Raw genomic sequence first — 26,236 nt, 5'->3', positions numbered from 1 at the left:
CCCTGGGGGCTGGCATGCCTCTGCTCTGAGCGAGGCCCTGCCTGGGCGCGAGCAGGTGGAGAGCGGGCTGCCCTCCAGCCCTCAGGGGTGGGTGGGCCCTGATGTCAGGGTGGCTTGGGTTCCCGGGTGGGCACAGCTGCTCTCCTGGGGAGGGAGCACCTTGGCCCCGGTGCTGGGGTCACCATCACCACAGAGCTGCGTGACCTGCAGGACTGGCCCAGCCTGCGTGGGTCCTTGGGTCTCTTCCCCAGAAACGTGGAGATGGTGCCAGCCTGAGGGGCAGGGACCATGTGCCCTGGGACGCTGGGTGGGGGAGAGCAGCAGGTACAGGTGAGTGCTTTCTGGGGCAGGGCTGGGAACACGGCTGTTTGCCGTCTGGGGCCGTGCTGACCCTGGAGAGACCGGCCCTCCCAGAGCTGGCCAGTTCCTAGAGACGGCAAACAGCTTCCCAGGCCAGGAGGATGCCTGGAGCGTGGATCCCTGTCCTCGGCCTTGTGTGTGTCCTGGTGCCGCCCTCGGTGCCCCCCAGGCTGGGCACCCAGCAGCCAGGGGCAGCCCCCTGCCCAAGCCCCCAGAGCACTCACGCGGCCTGTCCTGAGCCTGCTCACCCTGCCTCACATGTGCCATCCCCGTGGAGACCCCAGGACCCACACGTCCCCCCGCCTGCTTCCTGCCTAGGCCTGGGGCCCTCAGCTCGGGAGCTGTCTGCACAGTGGCGGCCTCCCCTGATCTCGGGCCTCACCGTCCACGAGTGATGATGGAAACCCATTAGGATGCCACTCCTGGGCCACAGATCACCCGCAGCGCGCACAGGAGGGCCGCTCCAGACAGGGCCTGCCCGGGGTCTTCCTGTCGGCCCTCCACACGGTGCAGCAGGTGGTCCCACTCTAATCCCTGCTGAGCCCCCTCATGATTGTAGCCCCGGGGCTCCTGGCCCAGCTGCCCCAGCCACCTGCCTTCAGACCCCCAGGGTCTCCTGCCAGGGCCTGGGAGGCTCGTGACTCCTTGGTGCATGCGTGGGACCGGCCGCACCTCCACCTGCATTCCGAAAGCCCCCTGCCCCGAGTCCCCGCCACACGGGCGCCTCCTCCAGGAAGCCCTCCTGAGTGCCGCCAGCCCTTGCTGTTGCCTCAGGCGGGCCTGGCAGCCCTGCCCTCAGGCATCCACTGGGGGGCGGCTTCCGGGGGAACACTCTGTCTCCACCGAGCCGGCTCAGCTGCGGCGGGGGCCCCCGGAGGGCAGCGGGCGTCTCCCGGCGCCCTGCTCCCCCCCCAGCAGGGAGTTGGAGCCCCAGCAGGAGCACAGGCCTCTGGCGGGGACGGAGCACTCAGACTCAGGGGTATCAGAATAATCTTTATTGATATGCTGGGTACCTTGTTAACACTGTCACGATGTCACCGTGGCTGAGGTAACAGGGAGCCCCGCCCACGCCAGCCCGCGGCTCCCACAGACCGCCGGGGTCCCTCGGGCGGGGGCCGGGGGAGGGGGGTGTGGGGGGCTGGTGGCCTGGAGGGGACGTGGTTATTGCGTTGGATTCCTGCCCTCACCAGCCTCACCCCACGCTCACTCACGCACACGCTCCACACTTGCCGGCTCACGCACACACCCGCTGGCACGCTGGCACCTTGCTCTCTGGACGCACGCTTGCACAGTCACACGCACGACATCCTTTGATTTAAAGGCATCCGAAGCCGCCGGATATAAACGTACTCGCTAGTTACAGTAACCATAGTAAAATAAAGGACAGGTGTCGGGGTATGAGGAGAAAGTGCATGTTGACCTTTGACTGGAGGGGCCCCGGCCCCTCCCACCAGGGCGCCTATCCCTGCAGGGGCGCCCGAGGCTGAGGTGCCACCCCACCCCCCGCGCCCCCCTGAGTCATCCTGCCACCTCCCGGCCCCTCACAGGCCAGCATCCCAGGCCCCAAACAGAATCAACTAAAAAAATAAATTCTTCATCTCACAGCGGAGCGCCTGATGTTGGGGGGAGGGGGCAGCTCTGGGCCTTTGGGCGCAGGGCTCCACGGAGTCCTGGCCAGCCCCGGACCCAGCCAGCACCCTGATGCCATCCAGGGGGCCGGGGAGGGGAAAGGTGCTGAGCCCCGTGGCATGCGGGCGGGAGGCCGGGGCGCGTGGGCAGTGCCGGGCAAAGTGAGGCTGCCTCTGCCTGGGGCGCGGTCATGCAGCCGCGCGGGCAGCCCCGGCCCTCAGAACTCCACGGTACTCACTACTGTCCTCGGCTCGTCGAAGGTGGCGATGAGAATCTGCTGTGGTGGAGGGATGGTGATGAGGCTGCCCACGTCCTGGGGGGCTCTCGGGGCCCCGTCCTCCTCTTCCCGGGCCTCGTACAGGGTGCTGATGTGCAGCAGAGGGTGGGTGGCGTTGCGGCTCAGGATGGCAAGCGGGTCAGGCTTGCCCAGGCTGGCTGGCGACAGAGGGGCGGTGGCAGGGGCGGCGGGGGGCGAGCAGACGTGAAACGGGCCCCCGGGGGGCAGCACGCCCCGGGCTGGCTCTGCTGAGTACAGGGCCTCCTCCTCCGGGAGCGGCGCATCTGCAAACAGCCCAGAGCAGAGGGCGCCTGCAGACCCCGCCCCCTGCGCGCCCCGCCCGCCCCGCTCCTGGAGCGCGGACGTTCCCCAGCACCCGGGCCTGCCTGGTCGGACCCTGGCTGCCCCGGGAGCAGGGGCGCCAGTTTCCAGAACCTTCTCCAGGAGCTGAGCAACCTCACCGTGTGCCCCCCGGCCCTTCATCGCGGCTGCTTCCCGGGGCCCTGGGGCGAGGGAGCCGCCTGGGGTCATGCCCGCACCTGGCTCCCCTGCCTGTCCCCATTTCCACCCGGATGGCACAATCCTGAGCCCGCGCTCACGGTCCCCCGCCCCCGCCCTGCCGGCCCCTACCTGCCGCGGGCACCGCTGTCAGGCCCAGCCCGCATTCGTCCGCCTGGGACAGGAAGCCGCCTTCTTGACTCCGGGAGGCCGGCAGCGCGGCGGGCACGGCCTCGGCCTTGGCCTTTTTGGTGCCCAGGATGTAGGGGTGCACGTCCAGGGAGAAGTGGCGGGCATGCTTCTTGTCGGCCGCGGGCCCCGCGTCGCCCCCGCCGCCCTTGTAATGGTGCGCGGCGCGCGCGCCCGCGTCCAGCAGCGGCGCGATCAGGGTGTCCGTGGCCGTCTTGCGGCGCACGGGCTTGGGCTTCTCGGCCTTGCTGTTCTCCACGCGCATGATGGCCAGCGGCTCCTTGAAGGGCTGGGGCAGCGGGTTGCTGCTGGGAATCCACTTCATCTTCTTGCGCGGCCGCTTGACCACGGGCGGCTCGGCCTCGCCGTCGGGCTCGGCGGGGTTGGCGCTGGGGTCCACGGTCTGCACGCCCGCGTCGCGCACGGTGGGCGTGGCGTCGTGGTTGGACTGCGCGAGCGCCGCCAGCAGCTGGCGCACCACGTTGTCGTACATGAGGTCGCTCTCGTTGGTGATGAAGTCCAGCCGGTTGAGCGACTTGATGTGGTCCCGGTTCTCGTTGCAGAACATGGCCAGGATGTTGATGTCGCAGAACTGCGAGCGGCGCCACTGCCGGCGCGTCTTGATGCCCACCTTGTGCAGCTTGTCGAAGACGAAGTTGCTCTTCCGGAAGATGAAGAGGTGCGTGAGGTTGACCAGGATGACGAGGTTCATGGCGCAGAGGAGCACGACGTCCACGCCGGCCACGATGCGCTGCAGCTGCACCGACGGCAGCTTGCAGCTGACGCGCACGGCCGGGCCGCCCCCCGGGGCGGCGCCCAGCGCGCAGGTGAACTCGTTCTGCTTCTGCGTGGCGTAGTAGGTGCACAGGTAGGAGATGGGCGCCACGCTGAGCAGCAGGATGAGCAGGTGCCGCGCCAGGTAGAGCTTGGCCAGGAAGTTGCTGCGGCCGCGGCGCTCCAGGTACTTCTCGAACAGGTTCTGCTCGGGGCTCTTCTCCTTCTCCGCGTTCTCGATGATCTCGCGCCGCTCGCGCTCCGTGATGCCCGGGCCCTTGGACTGGATCTGCTTCTCGATCTTGGGCGCGCGGCCCTCGGCCGCCCGGTGGTAGCAGTTGTCGATCTCCTGCAGCAGGAAGTTGAGCTCGGAGGTGAGGCGTGTGGACGCCAGGAACTCCCAGCCCAGCGCGGGCACATACATGATCGCCGCGAAGGCCAGCAGCGAGTAGGGCAGCAGCTTGTGCTCGAACAGCGACGGCCACAGGCTGGCGTCCACGCCGGGCAGCGCGTCCCGCAGCTCTGTCCAGCAGTAGCCGCGGGCATACAGCGCCTGGTCGCGGGTGAAGTTGTGCGGCGTGTAGCAGTAAATGGGCTCCTCTGGGGGCAGAGAGGAGAAGGCGCTGGGGCATCGCACCCCTCCCGGCCTGCCGCGCAGGAGCCCCCTTCCCCGTCTCTGCTGTGTCCCGTGGGGTCTCCTCCTACACCACCTCCCGCCCCCCCCCACTGCAGTCACCTTTCCCTTGGGGGTGGAGGGTACAGCCCTGCTCACCTGGGGGGCAGAGATCTGCACTTGGAACCTCAGGCCTCCCTCCAGGTGCCACCACCCCAGCACACAGGGCAGAGTCCAGAGCCAGGGGCGCAGGGCACACAGCCCGGGGCCTGGCACCACCACCCATCCTGAGAAGGACAGGTGTCCTGGGCGAGTCCTCCCTGGCCAGAGGTTACAGGGGCACGACTGAAGAAAAGCGGAAGCGGTGCTGCCTGCCTGTGAGAGGTGAGGGGCGTCCTCCCAAGACCCACTGTCCCGGGGCAGGGCAGGCCTGAGGTCCCTGGACACTGAGTGGGCAGGGGAGCCACTCCAGAGATCAGACAGGAAGGAGTCGTCACCCAGACCCCAGGGACCACCCAACACGCGAGGGTGACAGCTCCGCCCCGAACGCAGGAAGCCCCAAATGCAGGAAGAACTGTTCCCCAGGTGAGGACAGGCGCAGACCACAGCCCAGGTCTCCCAGAGGGCAGGTCTTGGCCGCCTCAGCGCCGTCCTCAGGGCAGGGTGGTCTGAGCCCTGAAGGCCGGGTCACTGCACTATCAGGCTGGGCTCCAGCCAGGGTGTGCCCTCTTGCAGGTGCCAGCGCCCGGGGCCCCTTGCCTAGAGGGCAGCATCCCGCTGGCAGGAGGTGCGCGCCCCAACCTGGACGCAGCAGGCACACCCCTCCCCTCAGCTGAAGAGCCCCGGGGCGGGCCGTTCAGTCCCCCTCTGCCCCAGCTTAAGCCTCTCAGCCCAGGAGACGCAGACCAGAAGCAGTGGGGACCCGCGCGCTCGTCTGTCTGTGCAGGCCCCCCACCCCAAGGCCTGCTGCACGAAGCTGGCCCTTGACTGGGGAGGCAGCTGGTCACTGCCAGTGACTCCCAGGGGCCAAGGGGCCGGCTACCCCACGGGCACAAACACCCTTGTAGGCGCCTTGGCCCAGCCCACGGAGGCTGCCTCCCTCTCACATGCGCAGCCTCAGACCACCGCCGCCCCGTCTCAGCCTGGCACCATCCTGGAGGCCTCGGGCCTCAGCATCGCCAGAGCAGGGCCCACAGCTCATTCTGGGCATGTGGACTTTGGACTGCACCTGGTGGGCGCTGGAGAGTTAGGGGCCTGGGGGCAGGAGGGGCGCGGGCTAGCAGGCTCAGGGATGGCGCTGAGGCAGGGGCACTGGGGGTGGGGGCGGGTCAGGACACAGGTTTGGGGCCTGGTGGTGAGTCAGGCTCTGAGAGCATGGGGAAGGTGCAGGAGCCCCCTTGCGGTTGAGAAAACAGCATTTCAGTCACTTACTTTTGTCCTTACAGCCAACTCCAGGCCAGGAGATGCTCTCCACTGGGGGAAAGGGACCCTGGGGGGCGGTCCCCCAGTCCAGGCCCCAGCCAGGCCCCAGGGGACGAGGAGACCTCTCCTGTGGCCGTGGTGCTGCAGGCACAGGGGAGCTGAGCCCTTCCGTGCACCGAGGCAGGGCCCCCACCCCGGGTCCTCTCATGCCCGCCACCAGCCCTGCCTGCCAGGAGGGAGGGGATGGGGCTCCAGCTCAGGGGAGGCCCAGCCCAGCGCCCAATCTCTGTCCTTCCCCCTCCCTCCTGCTCCTGCGAAGCAGACCCCACCCAGCAGGGACCACGTGTGGCACGCACACGTCTCAGTGACCCTGCCCTGGAGGAGCAGCGGCCACGTGTCCCGACTCGACCCGCAGGGGCCAGGGACCTGGGCTGGACTCTGGGGCGGGGGGTGCGGAAACTGCTGGGCCACAGAGCCTGAGCACTGGGCACTCAGGCACGGCGGTGTCTGCACAGGTGTATGTCGGGGACCCGAGACACAGCCAGCTCGCAAAGCGCACCATTCCGGAGGACGGCACCGTGGGCCAGGGTCCTTCCAGCCCCGGGCGCCCTAGTACCCTTGGAGACCCTGCCCACCTGCGGGCACCTCGGAGACATTGCAGGTTTGGCTCCAGATGCCTTGCTAAAGCAAGCCACACATTTTTTTTCCGGTGCATGTAACAGTGTTTATACCCTGTAGTCTATATCTGCATACTATCTGCATGTCTAGAAAGCAACGTACATACCTTAAGAACACTTTATTGCTAAAAAAATGCTCTGCATCATCGGAGCCTTCAGTGAGTCGTAACCATTTTGCAACAGTAACATCAAAGATCACTGCGCACAGATCACCTTAACAAATATATTAATAATGAAAACTTTGAAATAGTGTGAGAATTGCAAAAATGCAGCACAGATGTGAATTGAGCAAATGCTATTGGATAAATGACTTGATACGGCGTTGTCATAAACCTTCAAATTGTGAGAAACGCAGTATCTGCAAAGCACGGTGAAACCAGAGCTGGCTGTATTCGGCTGTTTAGGAGAAGGCAGGTGTTGGTCCCCTCTGCCCAGAGCCCACGTGACGTCTGGAGAACCCGTTCTGTGCTGCGTGCTCAGTCGTGTCCGACTCTTTGCGACCCCGTGGACTACAGCCCGCCAGGCTCCTCTGTCCATGGGATTCTCCAGGCAAGCATACTGGAGTGGGTTGCCATGCCCTCCTCCAGGAGATCTTCCCCACCCAGGGAGCCAACCCTCATCTCCTGTGTCTCCAATGCCACGGAGCCATTGGAAAAGCCCCTAGAGAACCTGGCGACCCTCCAACTCCTCTCCTAGTGGTCCTCTCGCTCAGCTATGCCCCTGGCTGTCCCCTCCCTCCGTCAGAGAGCAGGTCTAAAGGGTGGGCGGCATCTGCGGAGCCATGCGGGTCTCCCCGCCATCAGCCACCCTCCAGGCGGGGGACGCGCACAGGCCTTGGTGTAGGGAGGTCCCGTCTGGCCGGCTCCTCACCATGAGCCGGACATCCAGCATGCACTCACTCAGTCTCCAACAGGCAGATAGGGTGGACCCCCCCACACACCAGGGCAGCAAGTGAGGGTCTGGGCACTGGGTCCCCCTGGCCCAGCTGGGCCCCGGTGGGTGGGACAAGGATCCTTCTGGCTGTAGCAGGACACCCCCCACCCCCGGGCTCAAACCCTGCAGAGGGTGGTGACTCGGTGCCGAGGTCGCGAGGGACCAGGAATGTCTAAGCGTGTGGGTGTGGGTGCGCCCTGCCCGGGGGTCGGAGGAGGCAGCCTGAGCAGCGTCCGCCCTGGTTACAGGGACCCCTGAAGGAGAGGCCTTCGAGAAAGCTGTCTGTCTGCATCCCTCAGGGAGAGCTGCTCCACCCTTCTACCCCAGGGCCCTCTCAGCCGCGGGCTGATGGGTGCCCAGAGGCCTCCCTGGACATCTGGACCCTGAGACCGCTTGCCAGCCAGACCCGGGGTGGGGGTGCTGTCTCCTGTCTCCCACCCACCTACCCCTGTGGCCCCCAGGGAGGACGGTGGCCCCAGGACCCCACCCCTCCCCTGCCCCGCTTCACCTGGGGTCACTTCTCCTCAGAAGGCCCTCAGCGCCCCGACACTGAGTCCAAGCAGGACATCTGCAGACCTGAGCCTCTGACCGCTCGTCACATGCACACTGCCGTGGTCCCTGCCCTCTCCTCCCCACATCAGCCTCCCAGGCTCAGCCTCCTGCTGACGCCAGGGTGGTCCACTGCCGCCACTGCCTGCTCCTCCAGGCCCTGCCTGCTTGGTGGGCCTCTTCCCAAGACCGACCCAGGCTCCCAGTGGCCGGAGCATCCCTGGGCCCTGGACTCGAATCTGCCCACTTCACAGGGTCTTCACACCTGGCGCAGGACCCCGCCCAGCAGCCGTTTTCGGTGTTCCCAGGTCTCATCACCTGCAGCCTCCTTTCCCGGTCCCCACCTGGCCACTCCTCCTCCTCTCAGACCCTGCCCACTCCCCCTCCCAGTCCCCCCTCTTCCAGGCCAGATCCCACGTCTCCTCAATGCCTAGACCGCAGCACCCCTCCACCCAGTGTGAACCAAGGGAAGGTAAAATCAATCCAGCGAGGAGAAACATGGGAAGGTAGCCCCAGCGCCCCGCGACACCTGCACGGGCTCTGCGGGGAGACGCGGGGCACCGCGCCCACTGCGGGCCCCAGCGAGGAGGCCCGCGGCGGCTGGGTCAGCCAGGGAAACCCCAGAGTGCCTCTGCCCTTTCCGCCACTAGCCTCTGGCCTCACCTGCGAAGTTCTTGGTGAAGACCAGGGTGACCAGCAGGATGGGGACGAGCACGGTGCCGATGGTGACCACGCGGTCAAACGGCAGCTCCAGCTTGAGCTGCAGCAGCAGCGCGGCCAGCGCGCCCGCCTTGTCGTCCTGCGCGCCGGGCAGGATCAGCTCGCGCAGCTTCTCCCCGGCCAGCAGCGCCGTCGCCATGTCCGTGGACGGCTCCAGGAGGTGGTGCATGGGGGGCGCGGAGGACCCGGGGCGCGGGGCCCGCGGCGGGGGCGGGGGGCGCTCCGCCGCCGCCCCCCGGGCAGGGGTCGGGCCGCCCGGGCCGGCGCGGGCTGCGGGAGGCGCAGGGGCCGCCGCCCCCGCCTCGGCTGCAGCCCCGGCGCGTCCTTCCGGCGGGGGCGGCGGCGGGACCCCCGCCCCCAGCGGCGGGCGGCGGCTGCGGTCCCGCCGCGGGGAGGGGGCTGTTTACCTGCGGCGACTCGCGGCGTAGCTCCGCCTCCCACCCCCCACCCCCGCACGCAGATGCGGCGCCGGCGATGACTTAGCAAAAAATATTTAAATGAAATAAAATGAATGAACAATGACTGGTCCCTCCGCCTACTCAGGGTGGGAAAGAGGGAAAGGCCGAGCGGGTGGGGTGGTTCCCCTCTCCCGGGGCGCTGGGGCGGCGGCACGCGGGCGAAACGCGGGAAGACCTGCGGCGTCCCGGGCCCCCCTCTTCCAGCCCCGCGTCCGGGAGCCGCCCGACCGGCGGAGAGGGGTTCGCCGCCCGCCTCCCGGCGTCCCTCTCCGCTCCCTACCGATGCCTGGCCGCCACAGTGGGCGCTTAGGCCCCCACCCACCCGGGGTGTTACGGACACAGAGGAGGGGGCTGGCACCCCTCCCAGCTCGGGGAGCGGGCAGGTGGACGCTACGGGCGTCTCCTCCTGGCCCCTCCACTGCAGCCGGCGTCCCCGGCGCCCACACCCCGACCCATAGCCTGGGTGAGCGTCTCCTTTCCCCTCGCCACACCTCCACGTGGCCCCAAGGCCTCTCCAGCCCGGCACCTATCACCCCACCACTCTATCACCCCGTCCCTTTGCCACTGTCAAACGCATTCTCCAGACCGGCCTCCTGGCACAGGCTCCGGGGTCCCTGCCACCTTCCTGACCTTCATCCCCCTCCACTCGGACCCTGCGGTACCCACCCTCAGGCACCGCTCCTGCACACCCTCCTGGGTTGTCTTTCCAGCAGAGCCCAGCCGCACCCCCATGCCCACTGCCTTCGAGACTCACTTTCTCACTCCACTCCTTCATGGCAGGAACCCACGCCATTGTAAGAGGATGCACGCGTGGTCTTTGTGAAATATGTACCGCAGCTGGACTTTCAGCTGCATTCAGTAATTCATCCAAGCATGCTGTGAACACCAGTATCTGCAGGCCTTGGGTCACTGCGGTGAGCTAATTCCCTACCCTCTGCCCAGAGGTTCAGAGAAAGGGTTTATCCTGTTCAAGACTTCACAGTTTTTAAAAACAAAACACAAAACCTTTCTTATGTGCCTGTGCTTTTAAAGATTTACGAATATTCCCAAATGACACCTGCCCCTGGCTTCCAAGTCAAGTCATCTCACTCATCTGCTGCTCACTGAGGGGGCTCGGCTGCCTGTTTTCAAATAACGCCCCCACCCCCCCCACCCCCACCCCCGCCCCCAAGCCTGACACCTCCCCTCAGGGGCTGACCCTTCCCCACAGGAGCACACTTTCGTGACTGGCTCTGCACGATCCAGAGGTTGGTAGGTCCCCGCGCCCTCCTTTCCCCATGACGACTCAGGTAGTCACGGCCTTTCCTCTTCCGTGTACATTTGCAGGATGGGGACAGTGGAAACCTGCGCTGAGCTGAGCCACCCTGCTGGTGAACAGGGCACCCCATCTTCCGTGTCTCTCCTGCAATGTCTGGTTGGTTCTGCAGCTACTTCCTAGACACATCCTAGCAGTTCCACTGTAAAGTGACCCAATCTCTGGTGTAGCTTATCATTTATTCAGGTCTGTACTGGGTCTTCATTGCTGCATGCGGGGGTCCTTTCTAGTTGCAGCGGCTTTTCTTGTTGCAGACCTCAGCCTCTAGAGCGTGGGCTCAGCTGCCGCGTGGCCTGTGGGATCCTCCCGAACCAGGGATTGAATCCGTGTCCCCTGCATTGGTAGGAAGATTCTCAACCACTGACCCACCAGGGAAGTCCTTCTGGTTTACTTTATAGTCAGCCTGGTGCAGCGAACCCTGGCCTCGTGGGCTCTGAGTGGGCATGTGGCCGTGGCACATGGCGGAGTTGCCGCTGGAGCACAGTGGGTGAGTGACGGGACCCCGTGGGCACTGTGGAAACGCTGGCCCACACCTTCCCACGGGACAGAGGGCACAGCTGCAGCCGGCGGCCCCGCGCCTGCACCCACGTGGCAGCAGCCCCTCTGATGCCGTCATCCCAGAAGGCCTGGATGTGGAGGTGACGCCCAGACCCGGGCTCTGAGCTCCCCGTCCGCCCCTGCTTGGACAGAGGTGGATAACAGGGGCTGCGCCCTCCCCAGGCCCATCCGGCCCAGATTGGGGGGCCGCCCTCCCCAAACCCAGCCTCTGGGGCGGGACGGTGTTGCAGGGGGCAGACTGCCCTTTCCCACTGAGACATCCACACACACGGTGCTGACGACCCATGGGGTCTGAAGAGCCGACACAGCGGAATGACCCAGCGCAGCACAGGGCTGGCTGTGCTTGCTGTGTGTGCGCTCAGTCTTGTCCGACTCTTTGTGACGCCATGGGCAGTGGCCCGCCAGGCTCCTCTATCCACGGGATTTCTCAGGCAAGAATACTGGAGGGGCTGGTCACTTCTCTCTCCAATACATTAACATGTGGCTTCTGACACATGAAAGCCTTTGAGGAACTGACGGATGTTGCTACAGCGAGACGTTCTCATCTCTATTTAGGTGATGTTTTATCAGTTCTTGCATCAACGAAGATGAAAAATAGGGAAAAGCGTGACTCTGTGCTGTCTTGTTCTGGCCCCAAGCAGTGTTCTCCCAGGAAGACAGGTGGCTTGTTAATAGCGTGTTTCCAAGTCAGTTTTACTTCCATGTTATGAAAATCTGCAGTGTCTGCGTATTGAGTACGTAGCTAATAATCCTGAGAACACAGAGGAAGTTCTGGCTCCCAGGTTCGGATTCATAGTCTCACAGATAAGGACAAATGAGGCCCTTGATGCACGGCAGATACAGTGAGTGCCCTATACACGAGCCTTCAGGCGGTGAACGTGCAGAGCCGTGTGCTCACGCTCACACGTCCGGTCCCGTTGGTTCATGTGTCTGGCGTGCACTGTCACTGCACGCATCCTCTGCAAGCGGCTGTGCTTTTGTGCACTTCACTTTGCAGCACTGTATAGAGTACAGCGGTGCAGCACCTATTTCAAGGCCAGGATATCCGGAAGCAAGTGGAAAAACAGTGGCGAGGTAGCTAGTACTGCTAACAAGTGCCAAGAAACAATGACGGAAACAAAAGTGGAAGTAACTCAGTGGAGCAAGGTGAAAAGATGGTCGACACGGCTCGCTCTCCTAACGTGCACCATTCCGCCATCGGCACAATTCTGAAGAGCAAGGACAAGCTCATGGAGTGTGTGGAGATCTGCTGTGCACACGGTGTTGAGCGTAATGTTGCAGAGGTGTGGGAAAGCGACTGAGGAGACGGAGAAGCTTCTCAGCATGTGGCCGCAGGACCAGCATCTGCGTCTAGCCCCACTCAGCTTCAGTTCAGTCGCTCAGTCGTGTCCAACTCTTTGCGACCCCATCAATCGCAGCACGCCAGGCCTCCCTGTCCATCACCATCTCCCGGAGTTCACTCAGACTCACATCCGTCGAGTCCGTGATGACATCCAGCCATCTCATCCTCTGCCGTCCCCTTCTCCTCCTGCCCCCAATCCCTCCCAGCATCAGAGTCTTTTCCAATGAGTCAACTCTTCGCATCAGGTGGCCAAAGTACTGGAGTCTCAGCTTCAGCATCATTCCTTCCAAAGAAATCCCAGGGCTGATCTCCTTCAGAATGGACTGGTTGGATCTCCTTGCAGTCCAAGGGACTCTCAAGAGTCTTCTCCAACACCACAGTTCAAAAGCATCCATTCTTCGGCGCTCAGCCTTCTTCACAGTCCAACTCTCACATCCATACATGACCACTGGAAAAACCATAGCCTTGAGCAGACGGACCTTAGTCAGCAAAGTAATGTCTCTGCTTTTTAATATGCTGTCTAGGTTGGTCATAACTTTCCTCCCAAGGAGTAAGCGTCTTTTAATTTCATGGCTGCAATCACCATCTGGATTGATTTTGGAGCCCCCCCAAAAAAGTCTGACACTGTTTCTACTGTTTCCCCATCTATTTCCCATGAAGTGATGGGACCAGATGCCACAATCTTCGTTTTCTGAATGTTGAGCTTTAAGCCAACTTTTTCACTCTCCTCTTTCACTTTCATCAAGAGGCTTTTTAGTTCCTCTTCACTTTCTGCCATAAGGGTGGTGTCATCTGCCTAGCTGAGGTTATTGATATTTCTCCTGGCAATCTTGATTCCAGCTTGTGTTTCTTCCAGTCCAGCGTTTCTACTCTGCATATAAGTTAAATAAGCAGGGTGACAATATACAGCCTTGACGTCCTCCTTTTCCTATTTGGAACCAGTCTGTTGTTCCATGGCCAGTTCTAACTGTTGCTTCCTGACCTGCATACAGATTTCTCAAGAGGCAGGTCAGGTGGTCTGTATTCCCATCTCTTTCAGAATTGTCCACAGTTTATTGTGATCCATACAAAGGCTTTGGCATAGTCAATAAAGCAGAAGTAGATGTTTTTCTGGAACTCTCTTGCTTTTCCATGATCCAGCAGATGTTGGCAATTTGATCTTTGGTTCCTCTGCCTTTTCTATAACCAGCTTGAACATCAGGGAGTTCACGGTTCACGTTTTGAGAGAGAGCTAAAAGCCTGTGTGAAGACCTGAAGACCCACAGGGGAGAATCGGAGGGTCTATCCTTTAATGCCAGCCATGGCTGATTTCACGGGTTCAAGGCTAGAGCCAGCGTCAACCTTCACAACGTAAAAGTGGGTGGGATATGGTAGCTGCTGGGAATTTCCTGACCTGCTTTGAGAAATTATTGATGAAGGGGTGTATTTACTAGAGCAGGTTTTTAAACTGGATGAGACAGGACTATACCAGAAGAGGATGCCAGGCTGAAATTACATCGGTAAGGAGGAAAAGCTGATGGCAGGCTATAAAGCAGCAAAGTACAGGCTGACTCTGCGGGTTGGTGGCAATGCTTCCGGTAACATGAAGCTGAAGCCTCTCTTAATTTACCACTCAGAGAGCCCACGAGCCCCGAAAAACATAGCCAAGGGCTCTCTTCCTGTTGTGTGGAAAAGTAACCCCAAAGCCTGGTTACGGCCTGTTTTCCAGGACGGGTTTTCCCACTTTATCCCAGAGGCAGAGACATACTGTATGGAGAAGGACGTCCCATTCAACATTCACTGCTGACAATGCTCCAGGCCACCCCGGCTCATGGACAGTTGTCTTCCCAACGTCGAAGCAGTGCATGTCACTCGTCCAACCTATGGACCAGGGAGACCTTTATTGACTTTCAAGAAGTATCACTTCCGTCAGACTTTTCATCAGGAAGTAAAGGCAACTGATGCAGCACGAGCGACCTGTGAGTTTTGGAAGGACTGCAACACCTACAGGGCCATGAACACACTGTGCCTGGCGTGAGGTCGATGGCCATTACCACGAGTGAGCTTTCAAAGACCCTCTGCCTCTAGTTCACAATGTTTGTGGGTTTGAGAAGGTGGATGAGGAGTCCAAAGAGACCTTCAGCAGCTCAGTGACCCTCAGAGAGACACCAGGGCTGATCTGCAAGAGGACGGCTTCACTCAGCTCCTTGCTGCGCAGCATGGGGGCCTCACTAAGGAAGACCTGAGGGAACCGAGGCCCAGAGAAAGGAGGGGGAGAGGCAGGAGGAGGGACAGACGAGCTGGAGAGCGTCGGCCTACAGGAAGTGGCAGAAGATGCTCTGTTGGAGGAGACACTGTTCTTGTTTGTGGCAGCCGTTCAGAATTACATGTGCAGGGCTACTGTGCCACCTATGTCGATAAAAGAAGAGCTCTGGCCCAGACATCACTGGGTCGTTTCTTCAAGGCATAGACTTTGACCCGGCATGGAACCAGAGCCTGTGCCATCGGCAGCAGATGTGAGCGACACCGCGGCCTGTCTCCGGGGGCTGGCACTGCTTCAGCTCAGCCATCTCTCGCCTCGTCTTCCTCCTCATCGGTAACTCTGCCTGCCTGTTCACGCGATGCCAGTCCCTGTATGCTGGCTCTCATCCTGTTTTTTACATACTGTTTGTATGCAAAGTATCATAAAGCTATTACAGCCCAGCACCACATGGTCAATTGTGTTACCTGGGTACTCAGGCAAACACCGTTCAGCTTATGGAACAGCTCTCAGAACAGGGCTTGTCCACATGCAGGGGGCTGACCGCACTTGTCTGGAGCAGCAGCAAATGCCGGGCAGGACAGGCCAGGCTGTCTCGCTGCAGTAACCACACCCGTCTCAGCGCACAATGCAGCAGAGGGCCGCTTCAACCTGAACCTGGGTGGTAGGTAGGCTGGGAGCTCTGCCCTGGTCAGCTCCCCTCACTCTGGCAAGAGGCAGCCACTGCCAGGGGTGGGGGCACAGGCATCTTTGGAGGGAGTGCAGCTGTGAGCTGCTGCGCTCAAACCCAGCGGCACTTTGTTGGAAGAGGGCTTGGCCGGCCCCAGCCCACCGTGTGCCCGGGAGGAACAGACCCTCTGTGATGGCCTCGATTTTCACCTGAGCCCCTTCTGCACTGGGGTGTGGTTCTGTGGAGGGAGCAATAACACGAGGCTTCCAGCTGTGAAGGGACAGCTGGCTGGGGTCCTCGTCAAGTGGACAAAGGCGAGCGTCAAATCACAATGGCTTTTTGATGCCGCTGGAGACACCGAAAAGGTTGCCATGGAAAGGGAACATCGACAGCGTGCTGGGGAGGAGCCGCGCTCTGAACGACCTTCTGGCAGCCCGGGTCTTCAGCGCCGAGCGCGGACTTCTCTCTAGCTGCGGCGCCCAGGCTTCGCACTGCGCTGGCTCCTCTTGGGGAATGCGGGCGCTAGGGCTTGTGGGCTCTAGAGCAGGGGCCCAACAGCTGAGGCGCAGGGCTAAGCTCTTCACAGCATGTGCTGTCTTCCCAGGTCGGGGATCAAACCCATGTCTCCTGCATTGGGCCCCACCACTGGGGCCCCAGTGGGTGCCAGGCTGGACCACCAGGACCTGAACTTTCCCACCTGTGAGCTGGGATGAGGGCACGTCCTGTGCTCACAGCTGTCAATAAGGGACAGGGCCCTTCTGGGACTGGGGGTGGCAGCAGCTGTCACAGGGTGTCTGCACCAGGGTCCTGGGACGGCTGTGGGAACTCCGGTGTGGACATTCCCTGCCTCGTCCCTCCTGCCACAGACTCCACACTCCACCTTTGCAGAATTCACGGGAAGGTCTCCGTGGCCCTGCCTAGCTGCACCAGGAAGTGGGCTGGCAGGATGCCTGCGCCCCCTGCCCGACCAGCCTGCCTTCGGGCAGAGCCGGCACGGGACGGGGAAGTGGCTCAAGGGCCTGGAGGACACGTGAAAGCCTGGCCATCCCCCAACACCTACACATCTGAGGCACACGCCTCACAGGTATCCCACTCGAGCGTTTATTTTGGTGACAGCTGCAGGACTGCCTGGGGCAGGGGCAGGCAGGTGTGGAGCTGCCCGCAGCGGGAGTGGGTGTCAGACCAGGGGCCCCACACCCGCAGCCAAGGCTGGAGTCCAGGCAGCCTGCATCCCAGACAGCGCCCCTCGGGGGTGGAGCTGGCCTCTGGCTGCCCTTTCTCAACAGAGCTCTGCTGGGCAGGGATGGGCAGCCTCACACCCAGCCACGGCTGCAGACGCAAAGAGGCAGGGGCCAGTGGGTGGGGCTCCCCGTGGGGGCTCAGGTGCCCACGGGACCACTGCGGAGGGGCTGGCGGCCGCCCCGCTTCCCAAGGTGGCTTTACGAGGGACACTGAAGTTTCTTATGAAGCTGTGCGAGGGAAAGGAACGCAGACTGGAAATGTCACCCCAGGGCCAGATGGAGGCTGGCTGCTGCAGCCCAGGAGACGTGGCGCTCACTTCTGCAGTGGCTGCAGCTCAGGCGGCAGGTTGCACCCCGTGTAGACGCCGTTGGTGATGCTGTACTCTAGCAAAGCCCCGAAGCACGGGTCCTGCGGGCACATCATGGAGCGGGCTGGCTCTCACAGCCGTCCTGCGCCCCCAGGACCCGCCCCCCGAGCCCCCGGTCATGACTCACTCTGACAAGGACGTGAGGGTTTCCCAGAACGATCAGCAAGGCTTTGGGTCTGGTGATTGCAACATTAAATCTTTTTGAGTTGGACAAGAATCCCAAAAAATATCTATCATCTTCAAATCTATCTTCATTTGACCGCACCTACAAAACAGAGATGAATAAAAACAGCATTTAAAAATTTTTGGCGTGCAAAGGAATTCGATATATAAAAACATTTAAAAATGTTATACGTCAGTGTGTCTTCATTTTGCAGTGCGAGGGGGATAGGCCTCACCGCACTGTGTACTCCCCAGGGGCGACCTCATGTGTGGGTTTCAAGAAATGCTGCTGCTTCTCCTGCCTGAACTCCCTCATCTGCCTGCAGTTAACAGTGGTGCACTGGTCCCTATGGGGATTTTCAGAAGAACCACAGCCCCCTCGGAGCCCAGCGGCCCTCTTTCGGATCCCGCCTCCCCCTCCTCTCCATCCCGGGCTCCCCTCTCCAAATTTAGGCACTTCTTCCTGGGATTCTGTGCTCGCTTTGTTTTCTTAAAGAACGCCCTGCAGGTAAGTGCTCGAGGGGAGGGCCCGTGCAGGTCCGGGACAGGGCACCTACAGTGGAGATGATAATGACCAGGTATTCCTGCCCTTGAAACTCCTCCACGGATCCAACTTTTATATCCATCAGATCAACGTTTCGCAAAAGAATTTTGATTTTCTCTACCTTTGAAAGAGATAAGATCAAAGATAAAATTTCACAAATCTGACCATTTCTTTATATGCTAACAGGAAGAGCCAAATGGTAACCAGTGAGCATCAGGGTCTTTCAACTCCTAATCACGTTTCATCATCTCTCAGTTGCTCACAGCACACGCCCTGATCTCAGATGGGGGTGCGCCGGTGGGTGCTGCCAGGAGTGGGGTTTCGCATCAGACACGAGGGCGCCTTGTGCTGCCAACAGTGGGGTGGCTCCAGGGCGCCTCCCAGGGTGGGGCAGAGCCCCTCAGGGGACCCCACCCCCAGGGGCCTGAGGGCCACCACAGGGAAGCCAGGAAGAAGAGGGCGGGGCAGGACTGGGTGGGGGCCTGGGGCAGAGGGGTGGAGATCACCAGGCGGTGCTGGACAGAAGCTAGGCTCTCTGTCAGGAGAGGAGGCTGGAGGGCAGGGACTAGGGGCCACTCCTGCGCGCCCAGAGGACAGGCCTTCTCAAGGTGTGTGCCCACTGCGTCTGGGGCACAGGAGCAGCAGCTGTCCAGATAAGGGAGGGGAGTGGCAGAGAGGGCGGGACCCCGCGGACACGACTGCGCAGAGGACCTGGAGCAGCCCACACCTGCTTCCGGTAGGGCGTGATGACGCCAATGTCGCCAGCGGACACCTGGCTTGAGACGCTCCTGGCCAGCAGGCAGCAGTAGCGCATGACCTGCACGGCCTCGGCAGGGTTGAACCATGACGGGCTTCGTCCCTCTCGAGCTTCGTTGCCCTGAGTCACCAGGAAGATAAGAGAATAGCTGGTCCATCAGAAAATGTCATTTTCTTGACAAGGGAAGTCCTAACGATCAGAAGCCTGTGCGCCACAAGCAGAGAGCAGCCTGCAATCGCCGCAGCTAGAAAAAGCTCATTCAGAGCAACGAAGACCCAGCACAGCCTACAAAAGAAAAGCTTAGCAAAAAAGAGTATTTATTAAAAAGTAAGGTAACGTTCAGGCCTGTGCTTTTCACACCACAGAGCTCCACGTGCACATCTCCGTGGCAGGGCACCTGGTGGGCTTTAGTTTCCATTTCCTTCTACACAATCTTCTGCATGTTGGCAAATTCCTTCCACACAGATTTTGTCATGAATAAGCTTATTGTGACCCTTGCTTCTTCCTTCAGGATGCCCCCCTTTAATGCCCCCTCACTGGTTTTATTCCCCACTCACCAGGAGCGCTGCAGTCCATGGGGTCACAAAGAGTCAGACAGAATTTAGTGACTGAACACCGCCGCCACCAGCAGCAGCAGCAAGAGGGAGCCGGCCCACCACAGGCCCTCAGGAAACACCTGGTAACAGCTGGATTCAACAAGACCCACGCACAGACACGCGTACACCCTCCTGCTGAGCCGGCCCGAAGCTCACCCGCACTCCGTGGAAGACGAGGGGGAAGCCCTTCCTGGGCAGCTTCTCCCAGCCCAGCAGGGAGGTCACCACAGTGGGGTCCGCACACACCTCCAGCTCTCGGTGGTAGAACAGTCTGGACGGCAGGGCCAGCAGGGCCGAGTGTGACCTGTAGTTCTTCACGAGCTTCGTCACCTGGGGGGGAGGTGGGGCAGGGCCTGGGCCAGAGCCTGCAGGCGCCCTGCAGCTGCTGCCGGGGAGGAGGGCCCTGCACCCCCGCCCCCTGCACACGCACCCACCGCCCTGTCGGCTTCTCCTGCCTCAGAGGCGCTCAGGACACCTCCACCAGCAGACAGGGCCCCTGTGGGGGCTGCAGGCTGCCTCCAAGGTGCACCCTGATCCAGGCCATGGGAGCCTGGTCTCGGATCTGCTGCGGTGGGTGCTGGGTCTCTGAGGCCGGCCAGGACCTTGTTGAGAGCCGCTGGGGATGGAGCACCAGGACATGAGGCAAGGACAACTGTGTTTCCTGCCTCAACTGTCCAGGAAGTTCACTCCAGCCTTTCCTTTTCCTGGGGTGGGAAGGCCAAAGGCCCAGGACTCTCCTGCTGACACACTTCTACTCAGTCATCCTGACGGGTCCAGCCTCTGAGACACTTGTCAAAACCCCAAACCCGACTCAGCAGCACGACTTCCCCTTCAGCCAGGCTGGGCCCGCTGCGCTGGCCTGGACCCCTGCCTGCCACCTCAGCTACCCTGGGCCCACCTGCCTGCCCTGCCCTCTGGCAGAAAGGGCCTGGAATGGGGAACAGAGCCCAGGCCTTGCCCTGACCATCGCCCATGATCCCTGCCCCTGGTTTTCTGTTCCAAGTCCAGAGGGGAACCTCCTCTTGCCTGTGCACGGGGGAGTCCAGGTGCTGAGGCTCCTGAAATGCAGATGCCAAGGTCTGTGCCTTGATGCTGAGCAGCCAAGAACCAGGAACCTGCACTCCACCTGGCACCTCAGGAGACCGCAGACACGCTGCCTTCTCCTCCAGGTAAACTTACAAAGCTCCTTCCCATATCCCATAGCATCATGGTCTGCAGTGGTCCTACTGACGGGCTGGAGCTGCTGGGAAGGGCTGACCCCTCAGGAAGCCCCTCAAGGGGGCCAGGAAGCAGTTCCTGAGTTCCTAGGACAGTGGGTTTGAAGGCACCTCAGGGGCACCTAGGTGGTGGCCTCTGACCCCAGCTGTGACTCAGGGACACAAAGAGCTGAACTCCCCGTTGGCCCCTCAGGTCCAGCCTGACTGAAGCGCATGTGGGTCTGAGCTCACCAACAAGGGGTTGTAGGCGCCGCAGGCCCCGAAAGCATCCTCGTCACGCAGGTACGCTGGTCGGGACATTAGTCTCTCCAGCATGGAGACGTTCAGCCCATACGCCATGGCAAGTCTGGACTTGATGACTGGTCCCAGCTGCATGGGGTCTCCAGCCAGGACGATCTACAGCAGAAACGGGCAACTCTCAGCGCGCGCCTCACAGGCAAGGAAGGCAGACACAGCTGCCCGGGCCCCTGGTGTGTGGAGGGGCAGGGCCTGAGGCCTCACCTGGCCGCTGACGTCCGAGACCAGCCCCAGGGGGATGAGGCACTCGGGCTCGCTCGCCTGGCCCGCTTCATCCACAAACACGTGCGTGAAGTGTCCCACTCTGCAGGAGACGCGTCCCAGGGTCACTCCTGCTCGAGTGTCCTGCCTGCAAGGCCAGCCTCGCCTCGTGGCCTGGGCCCCTCCAACTCTCCCCCGCGCCGCACACCGCCCCGCCTCCGCCCAGGAGCCCCAGCCTGCGCCCCACCTCAAGCCTATCTGATAGAAGAGCCCCGCGCTGCTGCACGTGGTGATGGCCACCCTGAAGCGAGAGGCCTTCCAGACGTCCTCCCCGTCTCTGCAGTATGGCCTGATGGCCTCTGCGATGGTCTGCGGGGCACAGGCCACCCTTAAGGTTACTGAGTGATTCTTTAAACTGGACGTAATCACAAAGCAGAACGGAATTCTCAACAAGAAGCCTGTCCTGCTGCCCCTTTTCAGCTGGACTATGTAATGGTGTAAGATTGTTCTTTTAAATCAAAACATCTTACGTTTTTTTTATCAACATAATCCACGTCTTACAGATGCTAGAACTGTGAATATAACAAGAGAATCCTGTAGATCCTTCCCCAAAACAACTGCACGTGCTTTCTAATCTCTTTTGCTAACCAAACTGGAAACCTTTATAGCAAACCAACAGAACAGAACCAAAAAGCAAGTACACGTCTGGGGGAGGCAAGCAGGAACGTCGTTGCCTCACAGAGCTGGGGCTGCCCGGCCGCCACGGGACACCAGCACGGCAGCCGCCCTTCCGTGCCCTCTGGCAGGGCACACGGGGCCAGGGAGGGCGCTCACCTCCTCGAGCCTGCAGGTGGCATTCACGCGGACCATGGTGCCCGGGCGCAGCGCCCGGCTCTCGTGCAGCCGCAAGCACACAAGGTCGGCCGCGCTGTTGGAAGGTGCGCACACCAGGACCCGGCTGTCCGGCAGAGCATGGAAGACCTTCCCCAGGACACATGGAAGGTAAAGAGGGAATGGTCAGCAGCCAGCACCAAGCCCCCCGACGAGAGCTCATAGGTCACCCCTCGTGGCCAGAGCCCGGCCCAGCCATCATGTCTCCCAGGCCCTGCACTGCCCGGGCGGGACCCTGGGAAACCTTGCACCAGCTCTGGGTGCCTGTGGGTCAAGCCGGGACCCGGCGACACAGGACCCTGAGCACAGACTCTCTTCCCACAGACTGAGTTTCAGTCTAGACGGAGGCACCGGAAACGCCTGCAGTTGACTGTTCTGAAATGAAGCCACTCCTTTCTGAACTGAGGACACCAGCTCTCAGAAGCCCTACAGCCACACAGCAAACTGCTACAGATAAAGCAAATGAGATTTTCTAAGCCGTTTCCCATGCTCTGATCCCAAGGTCTGCACCAACACGTTCTGACGCCAGGAGCACAAGGCTACATCTCCCACGACACTGCCTGGCCGTTACCTGCAGGATGGCCTCTATGATGGTCACCGTCTTCCCCGTCCCCGGAGGCCCGAAGAGCACGTAGGGGATCGGGCGGCAGTCTCCGCTCAGGATCCTCCTCACCGCCAGCTTCTGGTTCTCGTTGAGCATGGGGTTGAAAAACTCCTTTTCTCTCGCCTTCGGCGATCCGCTGACTGAGTCAGGGAGGGACAGTCAGTGGGTCACAGGCAGGGCCCTTCAAGACCCACTCAGCATCACTCACCAGGACAGCTGGCTGACTGCAAAAGCCCAGGCCACTCACCCCTCCCCACTTCACCTTGACACCAAGGTGTCAGAGGTTGTGGTTAACAGGTGGACAAGAACAGCCACCATCAAGGCCAGAGCGTGTGTCCCCCGGCAGCCCCAGACGTCTCCCCTCTAGGCCTGCAGGAGCCAGCCTGGTCCCAGACTCACCCAGCTTGCTGATCTCTGTGGTGAAGGCCCGCGGCGCTGGTGTGTCCTGGACACCTGCCTGGTGCTCTTCTGGGGCATGCTTAGTTTGGTCCTTCACAGCTTTTCCATTCTAGAAAAAAATCACACCAAAAAAATTGCTTAAAAAGAAAGCTTTGTGTTCACGTAGGCTTAAAGTGTGAATGTAAGCCATCATCAAATGCTTGTTTTATTGACTTAACGGCTCTCTGCAGAGATCACAGGTCATCCCTTTCAGATGTAATGAGAATGCAGAATATCTAATAAAAACTGCTAAAAGGACTATATTCTCCTTGAGTCCAGGATGTACACTCTCCTTGTACAGCCTGCTCATCTGCGAGGAGAACCCGCAAGGGCTGACCGCAGGCATGGCCCTTGCTCCCCGGGACCCCAGGTCCTCTGTGTGTGTGAAGAGGCCCTGTGAGCTCGGCAAGGACTTGGCCCCAGGCAGACCCTCACCTGCCCCTTGGGTACGAGGCGGCCCTGGGGCTGCTCCCTCGTTTACTGGGTCAGGATCGTGCTGAGGAACTGGTTTTGCACATAAACTGGAAACATAAACTGAATCTGACCTGGACCAACGGAACTATTTTTCAAATTTCTCATTATAATCAACGTGGTAATAAACAGCTCTGCACATATACGATTGTGCAATCACCTGACTACTTTCACAGTGTTAATTTCCAAAGTAAAATTTCTATACAGGTTTTCACACTGAAAAGTTTTTATCTTTTACCAAATTTTAGTCCAAGAGATCACAGCAATCCACCCTCCCAACATCATCTCAGTTTTACAGAAAACTAACCACACAGTAAGGAGTGGGCCTCCAAAGCATGTAGCTGGACAGGTCTGGACACACACACACCCGTGAACCCATCACCACAAAAAGCAAGTCTGCCTCTCAATCCCCAAGCACCCCCATACACCCTCCTGCTGTTGCAGACTGATGCGCACATTCCAGAATGTTCTATCCATAGAAGCGCACAGACGCAGGCTTTCTGACATCTCCACGTGGTGCAACAGGAGGTCTGGAGACCCCTTTGGGCTGTGTGTACGCAGACGTTACCCTCTTTCTTGCTGAGAAGACACTCACGGTGAGAACAAGCTGAGTGCTGGCCTGCCGTCCGCGGATGGACAGGGACTGTTTCTGGGTCTGGGCCACTGCCAGGGAGGCTGCTGTGTACGCGCTCCCACTGCCCCCGGGGAGACGCCTGCACTGCGCGCTGCGGGCCATCTCCTGCTCAGGCACTCATGCCCTGTGTCCAGGCCGGTCTGTGTTCCCACCAGCGAGTGCAGTGAGGCTCCCTTGCCCCGGAGTGTAGCCACGTTAACAGGCGTGTGGTGGGGTCTCACTGTGGCTGTGTGTTTCCCTAGCAACTAACACTGAGCATCTTCTCACGGTCTTGTCACCTGTACGTGGTTCATCTGTACACCGTCTGCTCAGGTATTGGCTCATTAAAACTTTTTCACTATTGAATCTGGAAACTCTTCAACATGCAGTCTCGACACAACTGCTGTACCAGATGCCGTGACCCGCAGCCCGCCGCTCGCCTTCTCACTGAGTGTCTCCTTGGTTTACTTGCGCGGCTGCGCTGGGCCCTGGTCGTGGCGTGACTCGCAGTTCACGCTCGCCTTCTCACTGCGTGTTTTTTCTGTAGTTTACTCGTCCGGCTGCGCTGGGCCCTGGTCGTGGAGTGACTGGCAGCCCGCCGCTCGTCTTCTCACTGTCCTGAGTGTCTTTCTTTGGTTTACTTGCTCGGCTGCGCTGGGCCCTGGTCGTGGCGTGGAGCTCCTAGCTGCAGCACGCGGAGTCTTCGTCCCTGACTAGGGGTTGAGCCCAGGCCCCCTTCATTGGGAGCGTAGAGTCTTAACCACTGGACCACCAGGAAAGTCCTGTGCAAGGCTTTTTGTGTTCTTTTTTTTGTTTAACAGTGAGAACAAAATAACTTACTGGAATATGAAGATCAGAGCTGAATGAGTGTACCACTAATGGCGAAAAGCGGGTATTTTCACAGAAGCAGTATCTTTCCCAATTCCATCTCCATTTGAAGTCGATCAAAACACACCACTGGCCATTTAGTGAAAACGCTGCCTTCTCCATGAGGCACACACGGGCTCTGGCTCTGGGCTCCCTGGCCTGGGGCTCTGAAGGCTGGTGGCGGGGGCTGGGGTGACTACAGTGGCTGCTTCTCGTTTCTCCTCTCAGGAATCACTGCTCAAGGTCTGAACCTGCTGCTTCACATATTCTGTCTGATTTTCAGTCGTTTAGCCGGGAAGGTGAATCCACTCCCTGCAATTCTACCTTGGCTGGGTGCTTTGTCTGCAAGCTGGCTAATCTGTAACAGGACAATGCTCTGTATTTAAAGTGCTAAGATTCAGCTCATCAGGACTGTGATCCACCACAGCAGCAATACTTCCTGAGAATCGGGCAGTGGGACGGGCCAGGAAATGAGGTGAGAACACAGCTTTGCAGATGACATTGCACCTTTGTTCAGTGAAGACCTCCTTCTATTTTCTGGAGCAAAACTGAGTTCAACTATCAGTCACATAGCAGGTGATTTTAATGGAAACCTTTAGAGAATTTTCTGTGGTTGTGTAGGCATTCTAAAGCTATAAGTTCTCCACTTTTGGAGAGGGGCAACAAGGTAGTAAAAAGGTTTATATATGTCAGATATAACTTAAAAATTTGTATTTACTATCAAGTCAAAGCATGCTCAAAAAAGCAAATTCCAACAGCACAGAATTATAAGTTACAAGCTGTAACCTGTGGCATGAAGGGTTTTTCTTATTAATGGAAATACAATGATAAATAAAACCACTTCTATTTTAGTCTTGAAAATAAAATGTAGAGCCTAGAACAATACCCGGCACATAATACCAGGTATTTATGGACCTACTGATTGTACATCAAAAGATACCCTTGTAACCTGCACAAAGATCACGAAGGAATGATGTTCCTGGTGTGCAGTGCTTTCGGAAGTCTTCTATGCGTGTGTAACGATAAAAACGTGCCTGAGTGTACACAAAAACCATGTAACTTAAAAATAAAACTACAGAGCAAGGATTAATAAAACTAAAAACCGGTTCTTTGAGAAGATCAACAAAATTGACAAACCACTAGCCAGACTCATCAAGAAAAAAAGGGAGAAAAATGAAATCAACAAAATTAGAAATGAAAAAGAAGAGGTCATAACAGGCAACAGAAATACAAAGGATCATAAGAGAATATTATGAGCAACCATATGCTAGTAAAATGGACAACCTAGAGGAAATGGACAGGTACTGAGAGAAGATCGACCTCCCAAGACTGAACCAGGAAGAAACAGAAATCATGAACAACCCAGTTACAAACACTGAAATCGAAACAGTGATCAAAAGTCTCCCAAAAAACAAAACCCCAGGGCCAATGGCTTCACAGGACAATTCTATCAAACATTTAGAGAAGAGCTAATGCCTATTTTTCTGAAATTCTTCCAAAAAATTGCAGAGGAAGGAATACTTCCAAACTCATTCTATGAGGCCACAATTACCCTGATACTAAAACCAGGTAAAGACAAGACAAAAAAAGAGAATTACAGGCCAGTATCATTGATGAACATAGATGCAAAAATTCTCAACAAATTCTAGCAAACAGAATTTTTAAACAGAACACATTAAAAAGCTCATATCCCACGATCAAGTTGGGTTTATTCCAGGGATGCAAGGATTCTTCAATATATGCACA

At 59.4% G+C, this 26,236-nt stretch overlaps 2 protein-coding genes across 3 annotated transcripts in view; both read right to left on the bottom strand.

Moving 5' to 3' along the window:
* Positions 1 to 1,340: 1,340 nt before the first annotated feature.
* PANX2 (pannexin 2) lies at positions 1,341 to 8,967 on the bottom strand. Of its 2 annotated transcripts, none has more exons than XM_027968243.3 (3): positions 8,585 to 8,967; positions 2,897 to 4,327; positions 1,341 to 2,550 (listed from the first exon to the last, which is right to left on the bottom strand). In XM_027968243.3, exons 1-3 carry the CDS (start codon positions 8,808 to 8,810, stop codon positions 2,207 to 2,209), a joined length of 2,001 nt encoding a protein of 666 aa, XP_027824044.1. In that variant the 5' UTR covers positions 8,811 to 8,967; the 3' UTR covers positions 1,341 to 2,206. The 2 variants fall into 2 exon arrangements, with proteins under 2 accessions (XP_027824044.1, XP_042103847.1); XM_042247913.2 differs by having other exon boundaries at positions 4,500 to 8,796.
* A 3,697-nt stretch (positions 8,968 to 12,664) lies between these two features.
* Positions 12,665 to 26,236, bottom strand: part of MOV10L1 (Mov10 like RNA helicase 1) — a 66,084-nt gene continuing 52,512 nt past the window's right edge. The window contains exons 16-26 of the mRNA XM_015095074.4: positions 22,501 to 22,609; positions 22,069 to 22,241; positions 21,441 to 21,587; positions 20,854 to 20,975; positions 20,610 to 20,709; positions 20,340 to 20,504; positions 19,048 to 19,221; positions 18,266 to 18,415; positions 17,552 to 17,659; positions 16,960 to 17,097; positions 12,665 to 16,873 (exon numbers count right to left, since the gene is read on the bottom strand). Of these exons, the coding sequence (XP_014950560.2) occupies positions 16,778 to 16,873; positions 16,960 to 17,097; positions 17,552 to 17,659; positions 18,266 to 18,415; positions 19,048 to 19,221; positions 20,340 to 20,504; positions 20,610 to 20,709; positions 20,854 to 20,975; positions 21,441 to 21,587; positions 22,069 to 22,241; positions 22,501 to 22,609 (1,482 nt within the window). The 3' untranslated portion in view covers positions 12,665 to 16,777. The remainder of the gene's footprint in view (positions 16,874 to 16,959; positions 17,098 to 17,551; positions 17,660 to 18,265; positions 18,416 to 19,047; positions 19,222 to 20,339; positions 20,505 to 20,609; positions 20,710 to 20,853; positions 20,976 to 21,440; positions 21,588 to 22,068; positions 22,242 to 22,500; positions 22,610 to 26,236) is intronic.

The sequence above is a fragment of the Ovis aries genome, chromosome 3 (genome assembly GCF_016772045.2).
Source record: "Ovis aries strain OAR_USU_Benz2616 breed Rambouillet chromosome 3, ARS-UI_Ramb_v3.0, whole genome shotgun sequence".
NCBI lineage: Eukaryota > Metazoa > Chordata > Mammalia > Artiodactyla > Bovidae > Ovis > Ovis aries.
The sequence above is the reverse complement of the archived record's forward strand: the minus strand, read 5'-3'. Positions and strand labels throughout refer to the sequence as shown.

What these genes read in the sequence shown, in the direction of transcription:
- PANX2 (XM_027968243.3), bottom strand. Translation starts at nt 8,810, where the DNA reads ATGCACCACCTCCTGGAGCCGTCCACGGACATGGCGACGGCGCTGCTG. An exon ending in CTTCACCAAGAACTTCGCAG is followed by an intron (nt 4,328 to 8,584) that starts GTGAGGCCAGAG and finishes CTCTGCCCCCAG; the next exon opens with AGGAGCCCATTTACTGCTAC. An exon ending in GACAGCGGTGCCCGCGGCAG is followed by an intron (nt 2,551 to 2,896) that starts GTAGGGGCCGGC and finishes GGCTGTTTGCAG; the next exon opens with ATGCGCCGCTCCCGGAGGAG.